This window comes from Lontra canadensis, unplaced genomic scaffold, assembly GCF_010015895.1.
Source record: "Lontra canadensis isolate GAN:19392208 unplaced genomic scaffold, GSC_riverotter_1.0 scaffold24, whole genome shotgun sequence".
Taxonomy (NCBI): domain Eukaryota; kingdom Metazoa; phylum Chordata; class Mammalia; order Carnivora; family Mustelidae; genus Lontra; species Lontra canadensis.
In genome coordinates this window covers 2,310,357-2,336,939 of record NW_022631018.1, presented here as the reverse complement: position 1 = coordinate 2,336,939, position 26,583 = coordinate 2,310,357, and the positions used below count along the sequence as shown (strand labels likewise).

General features: G+C 35.3%; 1 protein-coding gene across 1 annotated transcript in view; it reads left to right on the top strand.

Annotated features, from left to right (window-relative positions):
- HMCN1 (hemicentin 1) overlaps positions 1-26,583 on the top strand; it is a 471,117-nt gene that overhangs the window by 341,738 nt on the left and 102,796 nt on the right. Inside the window, exons 49-57 of the mRNA XM_032862623.1 lie at positions 5,093-5,284; positions 8,293-8,466; positions 9,743-9,856; positions 10,711-10,856; positions 14,749-14,899; positions 16,469-16,663; positions 18,363-18,476; positions 22,792-22,979; positions 24,918-25,014. Of these exons, the coding sequence (XP_032718514.1) occupies positions 5,093-5,284; positions 8,293-8,466; positions 9,743-9,856; positions 10,711-10,856; positions 14,749-14,899; positions 16,469-16,663; positions 18,363-18,476; positions 22,792-22,979; positions 24,918-25,014 (1,371 nt within the window). The remainder of the gene's footprint in view (positions 1-5,092; positions 5,285-8,292; positions 8,467-9,742; positions 9,857-10,710; positions 10,857-14,748; positions 14,900-16,468; positions 16,664-18,362; positions 18,477-22,791; positions 22,980-24,917; positions 25,015-26,583) is intronic.

Sequence of the window (26,583 nt, the reverse complement as noted above, 5' to 3'; positions counted from 1 at the left end):
TCAAACTACTATAAATAGCATTTGAAATTGAATTCTCGTTGAGAACGGCCAGTGGAAGTGTAGGAGGAAATTTCTCAGATTCTGTGGAAATAAGAATACTCCTACATCCTACACCAACAAATTTTACCATCTTTATCAGTGATGCAGTGTATTATTGTAGTAAAAGGAAATAAATCTCTAAGAGGACATCGCCAGTCTTTTCTTGGTTGCTGTGAGCTTTGATTTTATCAAGTCACACATATAAGTGAGATCATACAGTATTTTTCTCTGCCTGACTTGTTCACTTAGCTTAATGCCCTCACGGTCCATCCATCCTGTTGCAAATGGCAGAATTTCCTTCTTCTTCTTCTTTTTTTTTTTTTTAAGATTTTTATTTATTCATGGACAGAGAGAGATCACAAGTAGGCAGAGAAGCAGGCAGAGAGAGGGTGGGGGGGGGAGCAGGCTCCCTTCTGAGCAGAGCGCCCGATGTAGGACTTGATCCCAGGACTCTGAGATCATGACCTGAGCTGAAGGCAGAGGCTTAACCCACTGAGCCACCCAGGTGTCCCGAATTTCCTTCTTCTTTATGGCTGAATGACATTCCATTGTGTTTGTGTGTGTTTACACACCTCATTTTCCTTATCCATTCACCTGTCAATGGACACTTAGGTTGCTTTCATATTTAAATTATTGTGAATAATGCTGCAGTGAACATGGTAATGCAGATATCTTTTCAAAATAGTGATTTCAGTATTTTCAAATATATGCCCAGAAGGAGAATCACTAGATCATGTGGTAATTCTGTTTTTAATTTTTTGAGATCTCCATACTGTTTTCTGTAGGAGCTATGTCAATTTGCATTTCCACTAACTGTGCACAAGGGTTGCCCTTTTGTCCACATTTTCACGAACACTTGTTATCTCTTGTCTTTTTGAGAACAGCCATTGTAATAGGTGTAAGGTGATATCTCATTATGGTTTTTATTTGCCTTTCCCAGTGATCAGAGATGTTAATCATCTTTTCATGTACCTGTTTGCCACCTGTATGTCTTCTTTGGAAAAATGTCTATTCTGGTCCTTTGCCAATTTTTAAAATTATATTATTTGACTTTTTGTTATTAAGTTCCTTATGTATTTTGAGTATTAATCCTTTATCAGATATGTGGTATGCAAATATTTTCTCTGCTTCCATAGGTTGCCTTTATATTTTGTCAATGATTTCTTTTGCTAGGCAGAAGCTTTTTAGTTTCGTGGACTCCCACTTGTTTATTTTTATTATTTTTGCTTGTGATTTTAGTGTCATATCCAAGAAATCCTTTCTCAGGCTGATTTCAGAGAGTTTTGTCCCTATGCTTTCTTCTAGGAGTTTTATGATTCCAATCTTACACTTAAGTCTTTAATCCATTTCAAGTTAAGTTTTGTGATGGGTGTAAGACAGGGGTCTAGTTTTAGTCTTTTGCATGTGAATATCTAATTTTTCCAACATCACTTATTGAAGAGGCTACCTTTTTCTGTCGACTATTCTTGGATCCCTTATCCAAATATTAGTTGCCTTATATGCCTGAGTTTATTTCTTTGTGCATAATTCTGTTCCATTGGTCTATGTTTATTTTTAAATGCCAATGCCATACTGTTTGGATTACCTTAGCTTTGTAATACAATTTTAAATCAGGAAGTTTGATGCCTTCAAGCTTTGTTCTTTCTCAGAATTGCTTTGTCTGTTTGGGTCTTTTGGGGCCAAATGAGTTTTCTGACATTTTTCTATTTCTATAAAAAAGCCATTAGAATCTTGAGTACATTCAGTGTGAGTACATTGAATCTATAAATGGCTTTGTTTTTGTTTTTGTGTTTTATGTTGAAAATAAAGGGCTTTGAGTGGTATGGACATTTTAATAATACTAGTTCTTCCAATCCGAATATAAGATATATTTGCATTTATTCATGTCTTTTTCAACTCCTTTCATCATTCAGTAACTTTCACCTCCTTAGTTAGATTTATTCAGACTCTTGTCTGAATGATCTTCCCTTTGTTGAGAGTGGATATTAAGGTCCCCAACTGTTATTGTATTGCTGTTTATTTCGCCTTTCGTTCTATTAATATTTATTTTATATATTTAGTTGTTCCAATGTTGGGTGCATAAATATTTATAGTCACTATATCTTCCTGAGAATTGACTCTTTTATCATTGCATAATGATAATGATTCTTTGTCTCTTTTGACCATTTTTAGCTTTAAGTTTATTTTGTCTGAGATAAAAGCAGCTATTCCTGCTTTCTTTTGGGTGCCATATGCTTGAAATAACTTTTTACATCCCTTCACTCTCAGTCTATGTGTATCTTTGAAGTTATGTGTATCTTTGAAGCTAAAGTGAGTCTCTTATAGTCCCCATATGAGTGAATCTTTTTTTTTATAATGCATTCAGTCATCCTGTCTTTTGGAGAATTTAATCCATTTATGTTAAAGTAATTATTGATGGGTAAGGACTTACTATTGCCATTTGTTCATTGTTTGCTGGTTGTTTTGTTGATCCTTTATTCCTTGCCTCTTCCCTTGCTATTTTCTTTTGTGATTTGATGACTTTTTTGTAGCAGTATGCTTGGGCTCCTTTATCATAATCTTTTGTGCAACTAGTATAGGTTTTTCTTTACCATAGGGCTTACATTATATCTTATTTAAGGCTGATAACAACTTTACTTTGACAGTATATGTAAACTTTACTATCTCCCCCTCACACTTTAGGTTATTGATGTGGCGGTTTCCATACGTTTTACATGTATCCAATAACAAATTATTTTGTAGTTATAACTATTTTAACTATTATTATTATATATTATTATTATAACTATTTTAAATACATTTACTTTCTAACTCTTAAACTAGAGTTGTAAATGAATTACACACCACTGTTACAATCATAGAGACTATAACCTTAACTACATATTTTCCGTTACCAGTGACTTTTCGTACACACATTCATATGTTTTACAACATTAATTATCATCCTTGCATTTCCACTTGAGAATGTTCTTAGCATTTCTTGAAAGGCAGATCCAGTGGTGATGAACTGCCTCAGCTTTTGTTTGTTCAAGAAAATATTTATCTTTCCCTCCTACTTTGCCAGCTAGAGTGTTCTTGATTGACAGTTCCTTTTTCTTTTAATATTTTGAATACATTATCCTATTCTTTCCTGGCATACAAAGTAGGTCTTATTTTTGAAAAATCAGCCTAAAGTCTTAGGGGGTTCCCTTGTAATATACTTTTCTCTTGCTGCTTTCAAATTCTGTCTTTGTCTTTGACTTTTGAAAATATGATTATAATGTGTCTCAGTATAGCCCTTTTCAATTCAACCAATGTGGGGTCCTTTGGGCCTCATGAATCTGGATGTTCATTTCTCTCCCTATGTTTGGGAAGTTTTCATACATTATTACTCTAAATATACTTTCTGTCCTTTTCTCTTTCTCTTGTCCTTCTAGAATTCCCATAATGTATATGTATATTGTTTCTGTTAGTAGTATTCTGTAAGTCCTATAGGCTTTCTTCATTGTTTTCTTCTTTTCCTTTTTTTTGCTTCCCTTCTCTTCCTTTCTTTTCTCTTCTCTTTTCTTCCTTCTTTCCTTCCTTCCTTTCTTTGTTTCTTTCTTTCTTTTCTCTCTCTCTCTCTCATTCATTTCTTCTTTCTCTTCTGACTGGATAATTTTAATGACCTATCCTCTAGTTCACTAATTCTTTTTTCTTCTTGGTTGAGTCTACTGTTGAAGCTCTCTGTTGAATTCTTTACTTCAGTCACTGTATTCTTCATCTCTAGGAATTCTGTTTGTTTAGATGGTTTCTATTTCTTTGTTCATGCACTGTTTTCTTAATTTTGTTTAGTTGTCTGTGTTCTTCTAGTTCACCAAACTTCTTTGAGAAGATTATTCTGAATTCTTTGTCAGACACTTAGTTCACAGATTTCCATTTCTTTAGGGTCATTATTGGAATTTAATTAGTTTCCTTTGATGGTGTCTTTTTTACCTGATTCCTTGCATTGGTATCTGCACATTGGAGTCAAGGGTCTCCTCTTCTAGGCTTTATAGGTTCACTTTGGCAAAAACAGTCATTCACCAGTCAGTACAGCTTGGTGTTCTTCATGGGTCATCTGGTAGCATCCTTGCAGATGGGGCTTGTTTCTATGGTCTCCATTAGTTTGAGGCCCCTGCCTGAGCCCTGAAGTTAGCAGGTAGGGTTTGGTGTTGATTGGAAACAGTTGGAGAGTTCTGCTCACTGGGTTTCTCGACTGAGTGCAGCAATAGGGTAGGTTCTGTGGTTGCCTGGATTCTCTGATTAGGCTTCCTCATCAGGTGGGACTGGGTGCTATATTTCAGCAGTTGGGCAGGCCTGCAAATTTGCTTTCCTGCCTGGGTAGGGCTATAGAACAGGCTCCGTGGTTGGTATGACCAAGCCTTCCAATTTTAATATATTATCCTAGTACTTTTTCCTAATAGAACTTGTTTTTATGGCTTTGAATTTTTTTAATTATTTGAGCAACTTAAAAATTAATATTTAACATAGGTCTCATGTTAAAACAAAAAGATCTTTTTCCATAGGTGAATTATTCCATTAAAGGAATAATTAATATATCTATATCTCTATCTACCTATTATATATATGTATGCTAGAATCCTGGTATAAACTGAAAATATCGATTTGTTGAATTGTTTATTTCAAAGTTTTTCCTTTTCCATTGCTTGCTTTCAAAAATATAAAACCTTTAAAAATTTAATATGAATGAATGTATTTATGAGTAATAATTTTAATAAAAATGCATGTCCCATTCTTTTTAAAGTATATTTTACTATTTAACTAAACACAATGACTAACTTGGAATTATTTCACTTATAGATCAAACTAATCTTCACTTGAAAATGGCTTGTAATCTGTGAATTTAAAAAATTATGGCATGAATGTTATTATAAATTATGTTTACAAATTTATTTTAAAATGAATGATTACTGCATTGTTTTACAAGCGTGATATTAAATATAAAGGAAAATGAGTGAAAATGCTTTCTTTTCATTATCAGTTGTAGGCATATAATTTTTAGCCATCTCTCAGAAGTGGCTTTTTGTTACAGGGAATCCAATGCCAGAAATTACATGGCACAAAGATGGACAACTCCTCCTAGAAGATGACACCCATCACATTATGTCTGGTGGCCGTTTTCTTAAAATTACCAATGCCCAAGTGTCACATACTGGAAGATATGCATGTTTGGCTTCTAATACAGCTGGCGACAAGAGCAAAAGTTTCAGTCTTAATGTGTTGGGTAAGTAAAAATATTGCCTCAAATCTTGAAAAATCAGACACAACTGTCTGCTGAATTACCTTCTTTTCTTTTTCTTTTTAATTTTTCTGCCATAGAATTTCATTATTTAAGGAAGACTAGAGCTTGTGTACATTTTTATGTTTTTCTTTAATTAATTCACATATTTATAAATTTATTCATTACATTTGGAATACCACCTATGTTCCAGGAACTGTGTTTAGTGCTGGAGAACTGTGAATAAGACAGATGTAAAAAACGCAATAGTAAAAAGTCAATGTATGCTGATCAGAGAGAAACAGGTCAACAGTACAAGGGGCTCGATCTGATGTATTTTATCCTTTCTTAATGGGACAGTTATTGGTAATTGTCCATATTCTAGTCTTTGTGGATTAGGAATTATGAAATAACTGTACGTTCAGTTCTTACAGCATCAGTTATGCTTATATCTCAGGCATGACATTAAAATGGATTTTTAATTTCTGCTCATGTCTTAAAATTTAAAATGTCCCACCTGAATATGTTATATTTTATTACTAATATCAAAATACTTTTCGTTCTACTAGAATCAACTAACCTACATTTGAGTATGCAGTGCTTTGCAATTTTTATTTATTGGTTTTTGTAGATATTGCCCAGATTCTTTTGGGAAAATATAGTCCTATGCATAGGAAACTGCCATATAAGACACTGTCCTCAAGTATCTTAAAATCTAACTAGAAGAGATACGTATGCAAGAAAATTAGATCAAAATAATAGATAATGTATAAGTGTCAAAGGAATAGTATATATAGATGGCGTATAAAAAATAAACTCCAAAAGGCAGAACCTCTTTTACCTTGTAAAGCATTTAGCCCCAGCACCTGACAGAGCATTGAATAACAGATACTGGATGAGTATGAGTGGGAGTCAAGAGCCAGTTGCCTACAAAGATACCTGTGTTCCCTCACACCCATCAGGGTATGAAAGGCAAATGCTCAGCCCTGGATTTCCTCTCCTCTTCTGCAGCTCATTCACTGTCTCTCTTAGAGCTTTAAGTTCCTCATGCCTCCTTCCTTTCACCACTTATTCACTTCCCAGTACTAACTCATGTCCAAATCCTATACTCTGTCCTATACTCTGGAGACCTGTTTCAGTATTCTCTCCAGCTTCTTGCTGTAATTGCAATCTGACTCTTCCGAAGAGACACTAGCTTTCTGGAGCTCTCTCCAGTGGAGATCATTTTTCTTTATCCCAACTATCCCAAGTCATGCTATCTGACCACACCCTGCAATGCCCACTTCCTAGTTACTTCCCTGTTTCTTGTCATTCTCCCTCATTCATTGAAGACTGAGGGATCTGAATCAAAGACTTCCACCATCTTCATAAAGTTCATAAAGTTGAGGCTGCTTAAGTATGTGCCTTTGCAACTTCTGGTCTACTCGGGGTCTTTACCCTTTCTTTTCCCAGAAGGTAAGTTCTCCTTCTTGTTCACAGCTACTACTCATATTTATGTCCTTAACCCTGTATCACTGTACGTCAGTCATTCTCACCAGCCACCTTACCTACAGCTTCACCTTCTACTCTCTCCATGACTTCATGTTGTAACCATTCCTTGTCTATCCTTCTTGTCACACTAAATTGGCTTTTCCCCATGCCATGCTTCAATGCTTGTGTCAAAGATTATCGTGTTGCTTGATCCAACAAATATTTCTCAGTCCTTTCTTAATGTTTTAGACATTATTTCTTTTCCTTCACAGTGTTCTCTCGTTATCCTTGCACACTTTGGGTGGCTCCTTTTCTCTCTCTTTTATGGCCTTCTCTGTAATCCATCTCTCAAACATTAGGTACCTTAGCATTTTGTCATTACTTCACTGCTCATTTTACTCTAGATATTGTCTTCAAATAATAAACTTAATTCCCAGAGGTTTAACTATTATCTTCTATAGACAGTTTCTTTTAAAAGTCATACCTCAACCCAGATCTTTCTCCCAAGTTTGGATTTCTATATTCAATTGCTTGTTGGACATTTCTAGCTGGAATTCTCATGAGCACTTTAAATTCAAAATACTCAGAACTGAACGAAACTTCTTCCCTCCAAAATGAGCAGATCTTTCCATATTTTCTATTTATATTGCTTCATTGCAGTTTACCTACATTCTCAAGCAAGAAAACTAGAAGTCATCTTTGACTTTGGTTTTCCTTAGCCTCCAAATTCTATCATCCAGTGCCACTAATTGACTTCCTAAATTTTTCTGTAGTCACTCCTGCCTCTTTATGCCTTCCTTTAATTCGGTCCCTCATTATCTTATGTGGAACAAATGGACCTGTCTCCATTACCCTTGCTTCCAACACTGACCCCCTTGAATCTATCCTTAATATATTCCCTGCTTGCCCCTCATTGTTTATACTATTCTGCCCCCCCAATATGATCTCTCTTCCTACAAGTTTTCCCTTCTTTCACTTAATAACTGCCACTAATCCTTTAAGGCTCACTTTGCAATTTTTTCCTTTAGGAGTCCTTCCCTGATGAGAGTCCTCTCACCACACACCTCGGACTGGATTGAATGTTATGCCTCCGTGTATCCTACACCAGAATTCTCATTTTTGCCCTACTATGCTGTATTATAATTCCTTTTTTCTGTGTTTTCTCCTCCATGACTCCATTTTGAAGTTCTCATTTCTTTCATGTAGAATAAGAACCAATTATTTCTGGAATTGTTAGGAAATAGAATTATACAAATAAGTATAGTGAAGGGGTGCCTGGGTGGCTCAGTGGGTTAAAGCCTCTGCCTTCATCTCAGGTCATGATCTCAAGGTCCTGGGATCGAGCCCCACATCGGGCTCTCTGCTCAGCTGGGAGCCTGCTTCCTCCTCTCTCTCTCTGCCTGCCTCTCTGCCTACTTGTGATCTCTGTCTATGACAAATGAATAAATAAAATCTAAAAAAAATAAGTATAGTGAAATTTAGAAATTCACAAATAAGGAAACTTCTAAACATATTTCTTTAATCACATTTTAAATCTATTTTAGTATCTCCTACAATTGCTGGCGTTGATAGTGACGGTGGCCCTGAAGATGTCACCGTTATCCTTAACAGCCCCACATCTTTGGTCTGCGAAGCTTATTCATATCCTCCAGCCACTATCACCTGGTTTAAGGATGGAACACCTTTAGAATCCAACCGAAATATTCGTATTCTTCCAGGTAACTAGCTTACTTTAGATGCACAAGATACATTTGTGCCATCTACTATTGTAGAAAAAGAATCATTGGTTACTTTTTATAAAAGCACTTATGTCTTAGTTATGATATACTACTGGCATTTTAATTTTTTAATTATTCATATAAATCTTATAATCTAAAGTAAAATTACTTTTTGGAAGACCAATAATGTATCTAAATAAAAGGCAAATATATACCACAATACAAAAAGAGTAGAAATTCATTTCTTGTTGAATTGAACCATAAGGAGAATTGGTATTTAGACTGAGAGAGCTTATTTATTTCTCTTTAATATTTGGCAAAATGTATGAAAATAGAAAGAATTAAAAAGTATTATCACCAGCTTTAAGAAATTTACAGTTTTATATGGAAGGGAGATAATATGTGTAAAATTTAATTAACAACATGAATTATGAATAATCATGACACTTGATAAATGAGGTAGTGACAAATTTTATAAAAAGTTCAAAAGATGGAATGACCACTGTGGGCTGAAGTGGCCAGGAAATGCTTTGTTGCAGTTGGAACTTGAACCAGCCCTTAAAGAAACGTATAGAATTTTGTTGGTTGAAAATGAGTGATTTCAGATCCCTCAGGATGACTAGTATGGGAAAGGTACAAAGTAAGAAAGGCACACAGATGTACAAAGACCTATCTAGTTGCAAGTAATAATATGTAGACCCCCACCTTCCACTTGAGTGGGGACATTTTCTCTGTGTGTGTGTGTGTGTGTGTGTGTGTGTGTGTATGGCAGGGTGGGAGGTGGGTTGGAGAAAAGGTCAGGAAGGAATATTGGAATCATGTTTTGAATGCCTGGACTAAAGAGTTTTGACTTTATATTTTAGTCAGTTGAGAACCAATGAAGATTTTTAAGGAGAAATGTACCATAATACAAACTGAGTTTAATAAGATCAGTCTCTACTGATAGCCCAAGTAGATGAGAAGAAGATGACTAAGGTGGAAGATTTATTTATGAGCAGAGTGAAGTAAAAACCTTAGCCAGAGTATGCGCAGAGGCATGGGAGGGTCAGGATGAGCATGAGATTCATTACCATAGAGGGTCATCGAGGACTTACTGACTCCTTGTCCACCATGCAGTGCCCACCTATATTGTAGTTTGTCTTGTGTCAAATATCTATTACAGAATTAGCGCATAGAAAAAGAAATACGTTAGTGAGAACTAAAAACCACAGTGTTTTGTGCATACTCTGTTGCCACTGTGACTTCAGAGATTTTTTGGTGTTCCGTGATTTTTCAGGAGGTAGGACTCTGCAGATCCTAAATGCACAGGAGGATAATGCTGGAAGATACTCTTGTATAGCCACTAATGAGGCGGGGGAAATGATAAAGCACTATGAAGTAAAGGTCTACAGTAAGTCCCACAAAGAACACTACATTTCATATTTTCTTCAAATTTTCTAACTTTTTCAATCTTGTTTTTTATTATGGGTTCATAACTACTTATACTCATCATTAAAGTTTATTGTTTATGTAGCTTGCTTCATTAAGATGGAAGTCATACGAAGCATTGTACCCATGTCCTCAAGATGTGAAGAATTAGATGTGAAGAGCCCATTCAGTCCGCTCCCTAACCTCTTACTGGAGAAGTTGTCAGTAGCACTTTGCTTACATTTCTGTTTTTCCTCCTGGGAGCACCCTGGGCTGAGTTATAATACTTCTGTGCACAAAATTGTTACTTAAATATATATGTTCTAATCAACAGCCTAAGATGAATTCATCAGTGACTTTGAGCTAATCCACTGTACATTGACCTATACATAAAAAGCAAAGTGAATATGACCATTCACAGGACCTACATTTCAGGAGTTTGGTTTTGGTTTTGTTTTTTAAAAAGAAAGAGCATCTTTCTGATTGTCTTTTGTTCTTTGAATCAGTTCCTTTAATGGCTGAGCAAATGCCTTTTATAGGTCATGCTTGGACTGTTTCTGGGAACCTGGAAAAATGGAAGTAGCTGTTCTGTGAAGGACAATAGCCTCATCAACATTATTAAAGTGATGAAGGGAGAAAGCTGTTTTCCTTCACATTCTGTATCTGAGCATTACCATTTCACAAGATGCTAACTCGGGTCCATCATGGAAGGGGAACATAGCCAACGCCTCAGTTATTTCCTTGTTTTCTTAAGTCATCCTTAGTGTGATTACTATGATATAAAATGTATTTAAAAGAACCAATGTTTAACTCTACAAATATTTGTTTTTTATGCAGTTCCACCCATCATCAATAAAGGGGACCTACTGGGGCCGGGTCTTTCCCCTAAAGAAGTGAAGATCAAAGTCAACAATACCCTGACTTTGGAATGTGAAGCTTATGCAATTCCTTCTGCCTCTCTCAGCTGGTACAAGGATGGACAGGCCAGTCACACATTTTCTCTTTTGCTAATAGTTACTGAAAAACAAAAATGATCAATTAAATTTTAAAAAAGAGAAGAAAAAAGCACAAACCCAAGAAACTCAGAGAAATCAATGTCACCTTATAACTAGCACAAAACCGTGCTCCTAGAATAGAAAACTGCAAAGAAACTTGAACCGTGTTCAACAAACTTAGCATTATTCCATCACTGGAAAGTTTGAGGGATTATTTCTGTGGACATTAGCAATCATGTATGAAAATCCAACCACCTTCCCATTCAGGAAGAGTTTTTGCATTCTGTGGCTTTATAGAGTAAGCAAACTTTGTAGAGAAGAAACACAGAACAGTGCTAAGCCAGATTAAAATGGTAAATGGTAGGTGGGTACTGAATTTATTTAGAATTTTCTCTAAACACCTTTAGTTCTTTTATAAAAGGTAACATGTTTTATATTCCAAGAGGAAATAAAATAGCTAAATGTGGTGATTAAGTGCCCAATTCAATTAACTGGAGGCAATAAGAAACTTTAAATAAAAGGGACATCCTTCAATTACGTGATCTGAATTTCAGACCATACATCCTTATTTCTCATCTCAACTTTTTTTCTTCCATTCATGTTTTAAAGATATGTGTAAAAACACACCAAAAGAGACTCTTTTTTTTGGGAGGGGGGAGGGGGGCTTCTATTAACTCTGTGCTTAATACAGATGTAGCATAACTAAGCTGCTATTTGTTCTGTTATACACATAGTCAACCAAATGGCTAGTTAAATTCCAGCTGTAGAAGTTCAGGTCAGAGTTATGATTAAGATACAGAAAGATATAGCTTTATTTTTTCAGATCACAGAGATTTTCCAACACTGGCAGCTAGAAAAAAATAATCGTCTCTTATAAAGTAAGCAAGTTTCATCTGGAAGCCATTGCAGAAGGAAAAATATGGAACTCCCACCATGTTCTGTTTACAGTTTCTTTTCTCACTATAAGTACATTTCACTGTACAGTATCAATTCTATATGGTTTGCTTGGAAACAACTAATTCCATTCTCTTCTGAAATTTTTTTATTTTATTTTTAATTTTACCTAGATCCTATTTTATTCTTCTTAGTTACTACACATAGACACACATACACACAAACACCCACATACATAAAAATTGGCTAAAGATAGAATTGTGTTAAAGATAGAATGAGACAGTTTTGTTTTTTTAAATATCATAATGAGTGGTTAAATTAGTTTCAAATCCAGACTTTGAAATCAATCCAATTATGATGCTTTAGTTAAACTGTTAAATTTTTCAGGGTTTAGGATTGGTTCTCTAAAATGAGTACCCAAACAAAACCTAGTTTTTGTTTATTTTCCATATCCTTTTTATTTGTTATTTCATTCTTCAGATAAGCAGCACTACTTCAGTGAAATGGTGTTTTTTGAGAAGAACCCATCAAACATATTGGCCTTGTTACCCACAAAAAGTTTTAATGGAATCTTTGAGTTTTGTTTATTCATGTCCTGAAGTTTTTCTTTTACCATAGAAAATTTAAATTATATTATTTTTATCTTAAATGATACAATGTTAATAATGATTTATTAATTACCAAGTTATTTACTAAGCACATACTATTTTCTGGACACTATTTTAGGTGCAGGGGAATACAGCTATGAAGGAAACAGACAAATATCTCTCCTCATGTAAAGTTTAGGGAGAAAAAAACTAAACCAGTACAGCATATAATGTGCCAGATGGGGTAAATGTTATAGAGAAAATTCAGTTGGGAAGAGGAGTAACAAGCATGGGAGTATGATCTTTTATTTATGTAGGGAAGGTCTCACTGATAAGGGGATATTTGAGCAGAAACTCAAAGAAAATCAAGAAAGCAGACACAGAATACCTGAGGGGAACATATTCCAAAGTAGAGAGATAGCAGGGACAAAGGCCCTGAGGCACTTTGGCTGGAGTGCAATGATCCATGGGAACAAAGAAGTTGTGAGCAAAAGATTAATGGGGAGGCAGATCACACTGCCTTGTAGACAGTTGGCCTGTATTCTGATAGGAAGCTACAGAAATTTTTTAACACAAGAGTGATAAGATCTGACTTAAGGTTTTAAAAGGATTCCATTGGTTTCTGTATTAAGAGAAGATAGAGAGGATCCAGATATGAATTATTTCAGTGGTCCAGAAGAAAGATGGTAGTTGCTTGGACAAAGGTGTTAACAGGATGTGAGGGAAAACTGTGAGACAAAGATGAGTGCAAGATTTTGCATGAGAGCAACAGGAGAGTAAGTTTAGATAGATAAGAGTTCTGAGGATTAAGTCCTCGGGGACTCCTACATTTAGAGGTTGTGGGGCAGAGAGTCAAGTGTCCCAAAAGATAGGGGAAAAAACTTTTTCGAAATGAAGACAAGTGAAACTGTGTTTAATGCCACTGATCAAGTAAAATAAAAACAGAATTGACCAGTGAGTATAGAAACATGGTTGTTGTTGGGGTCTTTGACAATGGAATTTGGTCAAGTAGAGATGGTAAAATTCTGATTAGAATAGATTCAAGGAAAGATCAAAAGAAACAGCCAGTGTAGCAACCATTTTAAAGCCATGGGCTATAAAGGATAGGAGAAAAATGTGGAGGTAGGCTCCATTGTAAACAGTTTGTACTTTTTATGGGAAAAATTGCGGTATATTGTATGCAGATTGAAATCATCCAGCAGAAAGAAATCAACTGCCAATAATACAGGTGTAAGAGGGCATAGTTGCTGGAAGGATAGCCTTGAATAGACGAGAAAATGCTCAAAATGGACAGACTGGCATTAACCAGGGATAGAGTTTTGCCAGGAGAATAAAGTAAAGGGAAAGAGGCAAAAGGAGTTGAGGGTTTATGCAAGGAACAATTGTCTTTGGTCAGGAGGAGAGTGAGTGGCAGTGAACAGATTGTAAGGTCTGTGGATTATGGGTCCTCCCATGACACCAAAAAATTACTGGATTTGGGTTGCTAGAGGAAGTGAGTTAGAGAATGAGGAAGTGGTGGTCAGAGAATGAGAACTTGAAAGTGAGATTATAAAGAGATGTGGCTCTTGGTAATTATAAAGCCAAGGATGAATGGTTGAGTGGCTGACAGAGGATTGGGAACAAAAAAGAGGAGAGGAGGTCAAGGAGCTGAGAACACAAAGCATTGGGTAACTGTCTATGTGGGTGTTGAAATCACCAAGAATTATGAGAAAAGTATCATTAGAAGGAATGACAGTAAGCCAGGAGCTAATATCTTCAAGGAATAAGAGGGAACTTAGTGTAAATGGCAGTGTTTATGAGAAATGTCCTATTAAGTGTAAGTGATGATATTAATAAAATATCATAATACAAATATCTATAAGTTAATGTACCATTTAATATAGTAATACTTTAAAGCAAACATTGTAATATAAATATCTCTAGGTTAAAATTTTCCACTTATGAAATAATGATGTTTCTAAATGACCAATAGTGATATTTAGATCAAATCAGATGGTTAGTACCCTCAATCTTTCATTTAAAAACTCCAGTATTTTCTACAGAATTATAGTACACTATAGGATCAGCTGAAAATAATTTTTTCCAACATGGATAAATAGATATGATACCTAAGAATGTTTTTTAATCATAGAATATGCATTTATATATTTGGTATATAAATGTACCACCCAGAAATACCGAGAACAGATGTAAAGTATATGAGCAGTATTTTCAATAAATAAAAATGTGATTACTCAGAAAAGTTTAATCAAACTAAACTAATTTAATTACTGTTGTCTTGAGTATTTCAAATATAATTTTATTTTTATTTATTAAAAATCCTAAAAAGTACAAACTGTATGATGTTTTAGATGATTTATTAGTGCATTTCAAGGTAACATTATTTCATTAAATCACAGCCCCTTAAATCAGACGATCATGTCAATATTGCTGCAAGTGGACACACACTTCAAATAAAGGAGGCTCAGATATCAGATACTGGACGGTATACTTGTGTAGCATCTAATATTGCAGGTGAAGATGAGTTGGATTTTGATGTGAATATACAAGGTAATAATATGCTTCTTAAATGTAATTCAGCTTATATGATCTTTCAAAACAATGAAGAAGAGATTTGACTTGGTTTATTTTAAATATATTTTTTTCTGCTACCAATAGTAAAAATTCATTATTGAAAACTTGGGTTTAAGAAATTGACAAAGAAGAAAATAATCCATCATTCAGGGTTACTTCGTTTCCTTCTGATATAATTTTGTGAAGTGTACTTCATTTGCAAGTTGAGATCACATGATACAGACTTTTCTATTACATTAGCTTTCCCCTAACATTTTATCATGAAGGTATTTTTGATAGTGTTTACCTGGAAGGCAAGAAAGCATAGTAAAATATAGGATTTGAAGAGGTCAGACTTGAAATTAAATGATGATGTAGCTCCTACAGAGTTTTTGAGTTGGGCAAGTTACCGAAGTATTCTAAGCCTTGGTTTCCTTGCTTTTAAAATTAATGCCTTGTAAAATGTGGTGAGTACTAAATAACATGAAGTATGTAAAACTTGTAGCAAAGTATTTAAGAAGTGGTACCTGGTATCAATGTTGTTAATACTGTTACATTTGTGCTTTTATATATGCTTTTTAAAACATTTTTTAATTAATTATTTTTATTAACATATAATGTATTGTTTGCCCCAGGGGTACAGGTCTGTGAATCGTCAGGCTTACACATTTCACAGCACTCACCGTAGCACATACACTCCCCAATGTCCATAACCCAACCACCCTCTCCAAATCCCTCTCCCCCTAGCAACCCTCAGTTTATTTTGTGAGATTAAGGGTCTCTTATGTAAAACATTCTTTTTAATAGCTGTGAGTATAGCTTGTAAGTACGGCTTTTTAATAGCTATAAGTACAACTTTATCAGTTGAATATTAAAATATATATTTAACAACACTCCTATTGTGGAATGTCTAGGTTGTTTCCAAGTTTTCCCTACTCATGTAATGCTTCACTGAACATCTTTATACATAAAACTTTTGCACATCTGTGGTTTTTCCTAAGTTGCTAATAATGGAAATTTTAGGTCAAGTGTTAGGTACTTTTTTAAAGATTTTGATGTGCAGGATAATTGCCTTCTAGAAAGTTCATGCTTGTCCCTCAGAAATGTTTGAGAATGTCCTATTGTTTTTGCAAATGGAGTTATTAATCTTGATTGCATAACTTCTTTAGCCTTCTTAGAGGCTCAAGACAGATGATTGGCTGATGCTCTCTGTTGAGCCTTTGTTCATCCCTTGATCCATGCATATTAGAGTAGGATCATCCCTGAGAACAGACTTCTTCGTCTTCTAAGTGCTAGGGACCAGGGAGCGCAAAGCATGAAGATGGCATTTTGACCCCCCATATTTCTTGTTCTTCCACATGAAAACCAGTGCTGACTTCTGTCTACTACCTTTTTTGGCTCAGGGCTAGAGTTGGGAGGTGTATAAGTACTTGAAAATATTTTCACATTGATTTATTACATTTACTAATGATTTACTAATGATTCTTGTGAAAATACAGTCAAGATCTTTGTTTAATTAACCCTAGCATTCACATGTGTCTAAAATGTCATATCTTTCCTCCATAGTTCCTCCAAGTTTTCAGAAACTCTGGGAAATAGGAAACATGCTGGATACCGGCAGGAGTGGTGAAGCCAAGGATGTAATCATCAACAATCCAATTTCTCTTTACTGTGAAACAAATGCTGCTCCTCCTCCTACACTGACATGGTACAAAGATGGCCGTCCTCTGACCTCGAATGATAGAGTGTTGATTCTACCAGGTAAAGATCGCTATGAATAGGGTAAAAATCTGAGTCTCTGCCAAATGTGTTTCGTCTCATTTATTAGACCAGTTGAATTGATCAGCTTTCCGGCCATGTAATGTAACTGACACAGGCTGCCATATTGTTAGTGGTTTCTGTGTAGCTTTGAGCCACAAGAGTCTAGGCTAATCTGACAATAGCTGGAATACGTTAGGTAATTTTCAGTTCCACTATAGGATCGTTCTATCAACTTAAGAAGTCCTTTAGCTGGGCACCTGGGTGGCTCTGTTGGTTGAGTGACTGCCTTCAGCTCAGGTCATGATTCCAGAGTCCCAGGATCGAGTCCCGCATTGGGCTCCCTGCTCAACGGGGAGTCTGCTTCTCCCTTTGACCCTCTCCCTTCTCTTGCTCTCTCTCACTCAAATGGATAAATAAAATCTTAAAAAAAAGAAAAACTCCTTTGGCTTCCATGAAGCTCCATTTCTCTAATAGTGTGATGATTTGGTGTCTACACATTATTGATAGATTCTAAAATATATTTGCAAAAAGTTACTATTCACTTTATTAAATACATTTATCATAAATCAATAGTTATGATTATTAGTTTCAAATATTTCAGTTGTCACATGGTTTATTGGTAGAAAAGGATGATTAAATTATTGTAGAATCAGAATCTTTTCAAGGCTTCTATTTAATTTTAACAAATATCAAATAAACTTGTCAAAATTTACCAAGTTGTACACCTAAGGTCAGCATATTTCATGATGTGTATATTTGATATCAACTAAATACAAGATATCTTGAAAAAAAATTTTTTTAAAGTGACTAAATACACATGACAGCTAAGTGTTGTGATTTGTGATCCAAAATTGGATCTAGGCTTGGGGGAAAATATTTACAGAAGATTCTAATAATAATGAAATTTGAATATGGATTATGAATTCATTAGTAGTTTTGTGTTGATTTAAAATTTCCCGGTTTTGATCACTATACTATAGTTATGTAAGGGATTATTCTTGTCCTTATGAAATACAGATTTATGAATATTTAGGGGTAAAGGGGCACCGTGTTTCCAACTTACTCTTAAACAGTTCAGAAAAAATTTTTAGATACAAATAAATATGTAAATATATATAAGATAAAACAAGGGAGTATATGTAAGAGATAAAACAAGTGGAGTGAAATATAAATAATGGATAAACAGGTGAAAATTTTTTATACAGTTATTAAAACTTTTCTTTGAATTTGAAATTATATCAATGTGAAAAGTTTTAAAAATATTCAGAGTTATCCTTTTAAAATTGTATGTATAATAATATATTTTATACCTTTTGCATCCCTGGCTACTGCTTTCTCAAACCTATACCTGCATCAAGCATTGTAAACTTCTTTTACATTTATTCAAAACTGTAAACTCAAGAAGTCACTGCATAGTAACAGTCCCCCATGGAATATGATGAGGGGCATGGAGCAATATTACCCTCTTGCGAAAAATCTACACAAGCTATTTATCTCTCAGGAGATCTGATTCATATATTGGATCACTTTTCAATAATGCGGTGTTTGTTATACAATGGTATGTGGGGTTAAAACTGAACCATTAGATGAAATAAGAACCCTGAAAGAAAATGTAAGAAAGTCATTAGACCTGAAAAATTCATCTCTATTTATGACCAGTAGGATTTAGAGAAGTAAACATATGGGAATATGTTTTCAGGAGGGCGAGTGTTGCAGATTCCCCGAGCCAAAGTAGAAGATGCGGGTCGATATATGTGTGTGGCTGTGAACGAAGCTGGAGAAGATTCCCTTCAGTACGACGTTCGTGTACTCTGTGAGTTTTTCTTTTCTTTGTCATGCATTCCTTCACTCAAAAAATTTTTTTGAGGAACTCATGTTTGCAAGATATTGCATTAAGCACTTTTAAGGTATAAAGAAAATCAGAAAGTGATAGCTCAATTGAGGAATTAATCATCTTATGCAAATTGAGAACACATTAGATAGGACTCTTGAAATATCAGATAACAAACTGGCTTATACTAAAAAAAAAAGAATCCATTGACTCATGAACCTAGAGTCCCAGGGTAAGCTGGTTACAGTCATACCTGACTTCTGTGGCTCAAAGAGGCCAAGCAGACTTAACCTTCCTCTTTCTCTTGGTTTCTTCTCTATTATTAGCATCATTCTTAGGTGGGGGATCCCCTAGAATGACAAGTTGGTCCACAGTGGCTCTTGTCTTACATCCTTCTAATTTCATATCCAAATGAAAGCTTTTCTTAGTATTTACAACTGAAGTCCTAGATTGGATTTTCATGGCTTTAATTGGCCAAGCATGAACCACAGTTCTATCCCTGAACCAATTATAGAAGATAAATGGCCTGTTTTAAGGCCTAGTTTCTGTGCCTAGGCTTAGACCACGTTGTTCTCTGAATATGTGAACTGAAAGTGGAAGAAGTATTGTAACTTTAAGGGGAAAGAGAGATGAAGTTGCTGGAAGCTGAAACAAACAGTTGCCTCCATTAGAAGAGATTGATCTAGAGAAGGAGCACTGGGAATATATAGGAACCAATCAGCATGAAAGAGTTTCCAGAGGAAACTTTAACTTCCAGAGGAAGTTATAAAGTAATACAGAAATATTAGGCACTTAGAGCATGAGATGACACTGAGATTTTTATTCTGAGTGATTAAGAAAATGGTGGCAAGAATAAAACAAAAATAGAAGACCTAGGAAAACATTATTTGGGGAAAAGGAAGTCAATTTTATTCTGGACATGTTGAATTCAGCAGGTTACAAGATACTTAGGGATGATATTGAAGGGGCCATTGAAAATCAGGAACTTAAACACAGGAAAGAGGCTGAATTAAGAGTGTAGATTTGAGAGTTATCCACCAATATTCAATGGCATGAGATTTCCAACAGCAAGGATTATAGATAAAATAGAAGATTAACAAGTTCATGGAGGGATCATTAACAAGTAGGAGAAAGGAAAAGGAGAACAATCCGAGAGGAGAAACAATCCGAGAAAGTTCATGAAAAGCAGTAAACTACGTACTATTCCATGTCAAAGAATCCAAAGCATGGAAAAAGCTATCAAGAGGTGGATCTAGTATTGGATGCTAAAGCAAATTTAAGAAAATAAAAACTGAAAATGTCCATTTGGCTTAAAAACTGAGAAATCATTGATAAAATCCAAAAGATCAATGTAGATACTATGGTGTGGTTCAAAGCCACAGGACAAAAGGATAAATCTGGAGCAACTAATTAGAAAGAAAAGGAAACACATATAAAGTACTCTTAAGATATTTTGCAGAGGACAGAAGAGATGGAGTAGAGTTTTAGGATAGACAGCTTGTTTGAGGAAACATATTTAAGAAAGATTTGAGCTTGCTTACAGACCAAAGAAAATGATCCAATAGAAAGGGACAAATTGAATTTTCAAGTGGGGGGTGGGGAGAATGGGAAAGATACAGGAATTTATGGATCCAGGTCTTAGAACAGGTGAAAAATGCAATAAAAGAACCAAGAGGGGTTAATAAGCCTTTCATGGAAATGAATTGCCATTCATCAAAATGGTTAGGAGGGAAATGTGGAAATGCATATCAAATGTATCTAGTCTTTTTCACTTAGTATGCGAGCAAGACAAACAGTGGTGGGGTGGTTGGGCCTGTTAAAAACAGAAAAGTTTAGTGATCACCATCATGGAGGATGTGACAGACAGTCAGCTGTTGAAGTTGGAGCCATTTGGCTCAGTTTTTCCTTCCTGAAGCCACCCTTCCTTCTACAGCATTCCTAGTAACCAGGAGGGGCAGAGGAAGAAAAAATAGTGTGCTCCATCTGGGTGGGGTGGGGTTGTGCCACAAGGTAGCCAAGTATATATTGTGGAAGTGCTGGACGGTGAAAGACCATAGAATGTGCAGCAAGATAGAGAGTCACTGAAATGACCCCTGTGAGGTCTGGGCAGGGCGAGAGGAAAAGTGATGGAAGGAGGCCGATGGGCTGATTGTAAATGTGGAAGGAGTAGAAGGGCTAGAACTGTCAGTGCAAACAAAGAGCAGCTTATGAAGGAACCCTGAAAAGAGGTAGAAGAAAGAAAACACTAGAGTTCAAAAATCATATATTTGACAATTATCTATTGATTACTAAACTATGGACCAGGAACCTGTGCTAGGCACTGAGGATACATCATTGACTACAGTAGACATGAGTTCTTCTTCAGGGAGCTTATAACTTGCAAAAGAAAGAGGTGTTCATATTGAATGGTCCAAGGTATGGCTGTGTAGGGCTGACTGACATGGAGTAGAGATGAAACTAATCAGAGTGGGATGGGGCATCAACATAGATTTTAAAGTCTATAAGATAATGATAAGGAGAAGAAAAAAGGAAGAGAAGATGATTAATTAACTAACTAATTAACAGTGTTAACATCACCGAGAACAGTGAACTATCCTAGACCACCTGACTTAATTTGACTTAAGTTTGGAAAGAGTTTAGTTTAGACCAGAGTAGAAGGATCTGATAAAGAAGCAAGATTATACGGTTTGAGAGGGACTGGGAATCAATGAAATTGAAATGGGACTTGGGGATTGGGTAGTTAAAGGTAGATGTTCATCCCTTCAGGCCATTTTGATTAAGAGCAAGTTGGAAAGCATGTTAGAGATGAGTTTAGGGAGGTGGAACAAAACAAGAAAAATGAACTGGACCCAAAAATCTGTCTACATTAGGTATGTTTCACAGTGTTTAGTGCTCACCTCCTACATGCTACCCCACCATTTTCTACTGAGAATAATTCTGAGTGTGTAAGCCAGCTGACGGAGCATGGCAGCTGGAGGGCAGGTCAGACCAAAGAGCTTTGGTGGAGGCCTATACAGGTCAAAGCTTGGACCTGTAGACCACCTCCTGTTCCCTCCTAATGGTTCAGTTCCAGGCCGAAGTTGAGCAAAACATTGAATCTTTATGTTCCAACATTTCATTTGATGAGATTTCATGGTATTGAAGTTAGTGATAGGCTCATTTAATCTGAAGTTCAAGTTTATTATCTACTAATATGCAGTTCAAGTTATATTTTATGTTACCTAGAGTATAGTAAAAATCATGTGACCCTGACTATGAAAATTTGTATCTAAAATAACATTGAAATTCTATTATGTACCTTGTAGCCTTGATTATTTTCTTTATAAACTTCCAGTTTAGTTTTCGAAAGACCCAAGTACCACAGGACTACATGTACATTAATATATAGTCTTTGCTGATTGCTAAAGATATGGTACATTTTAAGAGAGTGAAACGGAATAGCTAAGCTTTCCAAATAAAATAAAATGATTATTCACTTTAAAAATGAATTTCTACATTGATAACAGCAGCCAACACATATGTTTCTAGCTTGTGTAAAATTTCCATTTTTTAAAATTTTATGGGTAATGTGTGAGATTTTTCATAACTGACTAGTCTAACATAAGATAGATATGTACCTGGATTCTATGGTACCGTTTTAAATGAAAATGAATATATGTAGAAAAATCTAGAATGCGACTCCTCAAACATGAGGATACATAAGGATCTCCTGTTCAAACACAAATTTCTTGGGCCCTCTAGAGATGCCCATTGAGGAGGTCTGAGTGGGCCCCAAAATTTGCACCTCTATACAAGCTCTCAGGTGATGCTGATACCACTGATACTGGGGCTAGGGAAACACATTTAAGTAGCCCAGACAATTCCCTTGCAAATGAGACCAAATCTGTACATTCCAAATATACTCTAAAGATGGGATTTATCTGGCTTGTCTAGATGACCAAATAGACTTAAATATTCATTCATGCAAATGCTGCTTACACATATGCTTGAAACCCAGAAGACATAGTTCAAGGAGCTGAAAAAGCAAGGTCAGATAAATTGGGAAGGGTTAGGGATTGAGCTAAGTGGGAATGAAATCTATAGAAGGGGTTAGTCCAGGCTAGGTAAACCCAAATTCACACAATTTTTATTACCACCCCAATTCATTAGTGTAAAATGTGATTCAACAATCTTGGTTTCGTCTTCATCTTTGCTCTTCTATTATCATCCCATGCTTTTTAAAGCTGTTAGAAAAGTAGAATAATTGAGAAAAGATCTTATTTCCTGTCATTATCTCTTTGTTGCAATCATCTATTAGTGCCTCCAGTTATTAAGGGAGCAAATAGTGATCTCCCCGAAGAAGTCACCGTGCTGGTGAATAAGAGCACACTGATGGAGTGTTTATCCAGTGGCAACCCGGCGCCAAGGAGTTCCTGGCAAAAGGATGGGCAACTTTTGCAAGAAGATGGGCATCATAAGTTTCTATCTAATGGAAGAATTCTGCAGGTAAAAGTAAAATATCTTATTTTAAAATAGCTATTTTACTTTGTATTTCCTAAGTCGATTTTACTTTTAAAACTAATTTTATTGGTTTATAAATATTATATTTGTAAAAATAACTAAGAAGAAGAATATAAAATTATTTTATTAATATAAAAAGAATATAAAATCCTTTATTTTATTCCCCCACCAGAGGTGACCACCTTTTGTTTTTTTTAAGTTTTAATTTAAATTCCAGTTAGTTGACAGACAGTGTTATATTAGTTTTGGATGTGCAATAGAGTGATTCAACACTTCCATACATCAGCCAATGGTCATCACAAGTGCAAGCCTTAATCCCCATCATCAGTTTCACCCATCCCCCCACCACCCCTCCTTCTGGTAACCATCAGTTTATTCTCTATAGTTAAGAGTCTGTTTCTTGGTTTGCTTCTGTCTTATTTCCCCTATGATGATTTGTATTGTTTCTTAAATTCCACATATGAGTGAAATGATAGGGCATTTGTCTTTCAGAGGTGACCATGGCTAACATTTCTGTGTGAATTCTTATAAAAATTGTACATTCAACACATGCACACTAAATTTGCTACAAGATGTCCTTTGTGATAGAAGGACATTATAATTAGTATAATCCTTTCCATTGCATAGTTCTGATGGTAAAATCCTAGGTGGCATTGGGTTCACTGCAGATTAAAACTTCCCCGTATTACTAAAGAATTGATAATAAATAATGGAAACCACATAAATATCCTGAATTGTTGTTCACTAATGACCATGTCTCTATTTTTTTCTTAAATGTCTTAAGAGAAGATATTTATTTATAGAATAAATTTATAGAAAGACATTTATTTATGGAAATAACACCAACTCTTTTGTTAGGACACAATTTAATATCTTATTTTTTGACCACATAAGTGATATTCTGTGAACCCAAAAATCTAAGCATAACAGATGTATCCAACACAGGACATGCCTTATGGTATGTTCCTGTCTCTAAAAAACACAAGACACAGACACAGACATACACACACACACACACACAAGAACCAGCTTTAGCGCCTATAAATAACCTTGAATTCTCAAAGTATCTTCTAAACATTGTGATTGTATCTATTTGATGTCATACAACCTCTATCAAAATATTTAAATGTTTCTGTGTCTTAGGCCAAAAGATAAATAGATGGATAGAAATTTCTGCCTAATAAAATAAGTATAAATGCTATTATTAGCTAATTACTGCTGCATAAAGTACTCCAAGACAGTAACCTAAAACAATAAGCATTTATTTAGTTCATAAATCTTCTAGCTGCCTGGGTGATTCTTCTGGTCTCAAGTGTGTCTGCATGCTGTGAATTGAGTGGTCTGCTGGCCTTGGCTGGGCTCTTGGCACGTATCCAGGCCTCTGTCATAAAGACTGAGCTGATTTTGACCCCCTGTGATTCTCTTACCTTCTAACAGGATAGTCCTGGCTTTCTCACATGGTGGTAGCTGAGTTCCAAGAGAGTGAGGAAAGGCACTAGACCTCTTCAGGCTTAGGTCTGAAATGGCACACACGGTCACTTTTCATGGCATTGTGCTGGTCAGAGCCAACCCAAGACCGACATGAATTCTGCATCTTACTCCCCCTCTGAAATGCAAGGAGCTTCAAAGTCATGTTGCCAGGGGTGTGATAGAGAAGAAGAAGAATAATTGGGGAAATTTTTGTAGTCAGCATTTAACAAATAATGTTTAAAATTACCTTTTCTGATTGGAAATTTTTATAAATATTTGACCTGACCAAAAAAAGCTAGCATCAGCACTATTATATACAGAAATTTCTTTGTCTTGTGTTCAGCTGGTATCAACCAGAAAGAATATGTGTTGTTTAGTCTGAAATGTAATGCTCATTATGAAAAGTTGCTTTATTCAAAATTTCAGTTGGAATTTCTTCATTTTCCCCCTTAGATTCTAAACACTCAAATAACAGATATCGGCAGGTATGTGTGTGTTGCTGAGAACACAGCTGGAAGTGCCAAAAAATATTTTAACCTCAACGTTCATGGTAAGAGCTCAGTTCCAATAACATTTCTTAGAGCATGCTTGAAAGGAAAACTGTGTTTTAGATTATGGAGACTTATTTTGTACTTTTAACTTGAACAATGTGTGCAGCCTGCATTTTTTCAATCTCTGGTCTTTCTTCGCATCATATAGTAGGATTGTAAAGTACAAATCTGCTAGGAAGCCTGTTTTTTTATTATTTCAGTTCCTCAGGAGAGAGTAGTTACTGCTACATATCTGAAAATGAAAAAAAAAATCAAAATTTTAAATCCCCCAAATTTTATGTTTATGTAAAGTTAGAAACAAGTATAGTTCTTTTACTCATAAAAACTTACCCAGTAATCCTGATTGGAACCAGTTTCTGTCCTCAAAGGTAGAATTTGCGTCAAGTTACATCCTCTAGTACCATTAGGTAAACTCCCTGGAGTTTAATAATTCCTAAAAACTACCACTACACCTAATTCATTCATCAAACTAAGTTCTTGATATATGGTAGACATTGCATGAATCCTAATTTTTTGCTAAAATGCTTTTGAGATACTATTTAGGTAAATGTAGGGAGGAAAAAAGCCATTGGATGTCTACCACAAATGACTAGTTTTAGTTTTGTGACACATGCCTGTTTTGAAAATATTAAATTAGAAATGGTGAACAATCATTATAAAAGATTCCCTTTACAGTGGGATACACATCCAAAATTCTGGCTCATTTTGGAAATAGCTGAAATACGACAGCTCATGAAAAATTTCTCCCTTCCAAAGACTTATTTAGCATCAATAATATCCTTTTTTGGTGTGATATGCAGGGAGTATTGGTGCCCAGCAATGTTTGGTGTTTGTGGAACAGACATTTGAAACAATTTTATCTTTGTATTCCCTGTGCTTAGCACAATGAGTAACATGTGATAGTAAGAGATTTTGCCTTTTTCATGTTTTGGTTTTGTTTTTGATGTTGTTTTAAGACCTCAGTCTTAATATAATAGCGTGTTACATTAATTGTACTCCTTAGTTCATGTCTCACTATCATGATTGGCCTGAACAAGACCCATCTTTACTTTCATTTATTAAAATATTCATTCATGTAATCATTCATTTTTATGCCCATTTCTTGCTCCTGTTCCCCCTGTCCTTTCATAGGAAACCATTCAAATGGTATAATATCTTCAAGTCTTTTTAAATGAGTAAGTCTGAGCAAACCAGAAGCAGTGTTTTATGAATTCTCAGGAAGAAATAAACCAGTGTGATGATCATGAGAGCACACATTCTAATCTGCAAAGTGCAGTAGAATAAATGTTGAAAATAAAAGTGTTGATTATTTTTTCTGATTCCCAAGGCAGACTTAATTTTTCCTCTATTATGTGATCAAAAGCCCCAATTTAGGAAGTCTGTAAGTTGCCTTGTATTAGTTTATCTTTATATGTCTCTATCTTCACCCCCATCCTATAACTTTATTATAGACGTTATAGGGAAATGGTCATTTCTTACAGATCTTGGTTTCCCTGAACCCATCTACAGTCACAGTAGTCGCTAAATAAATATTTGGAGTTTTTTCATATCAGTTCCCTCTTCCTAAT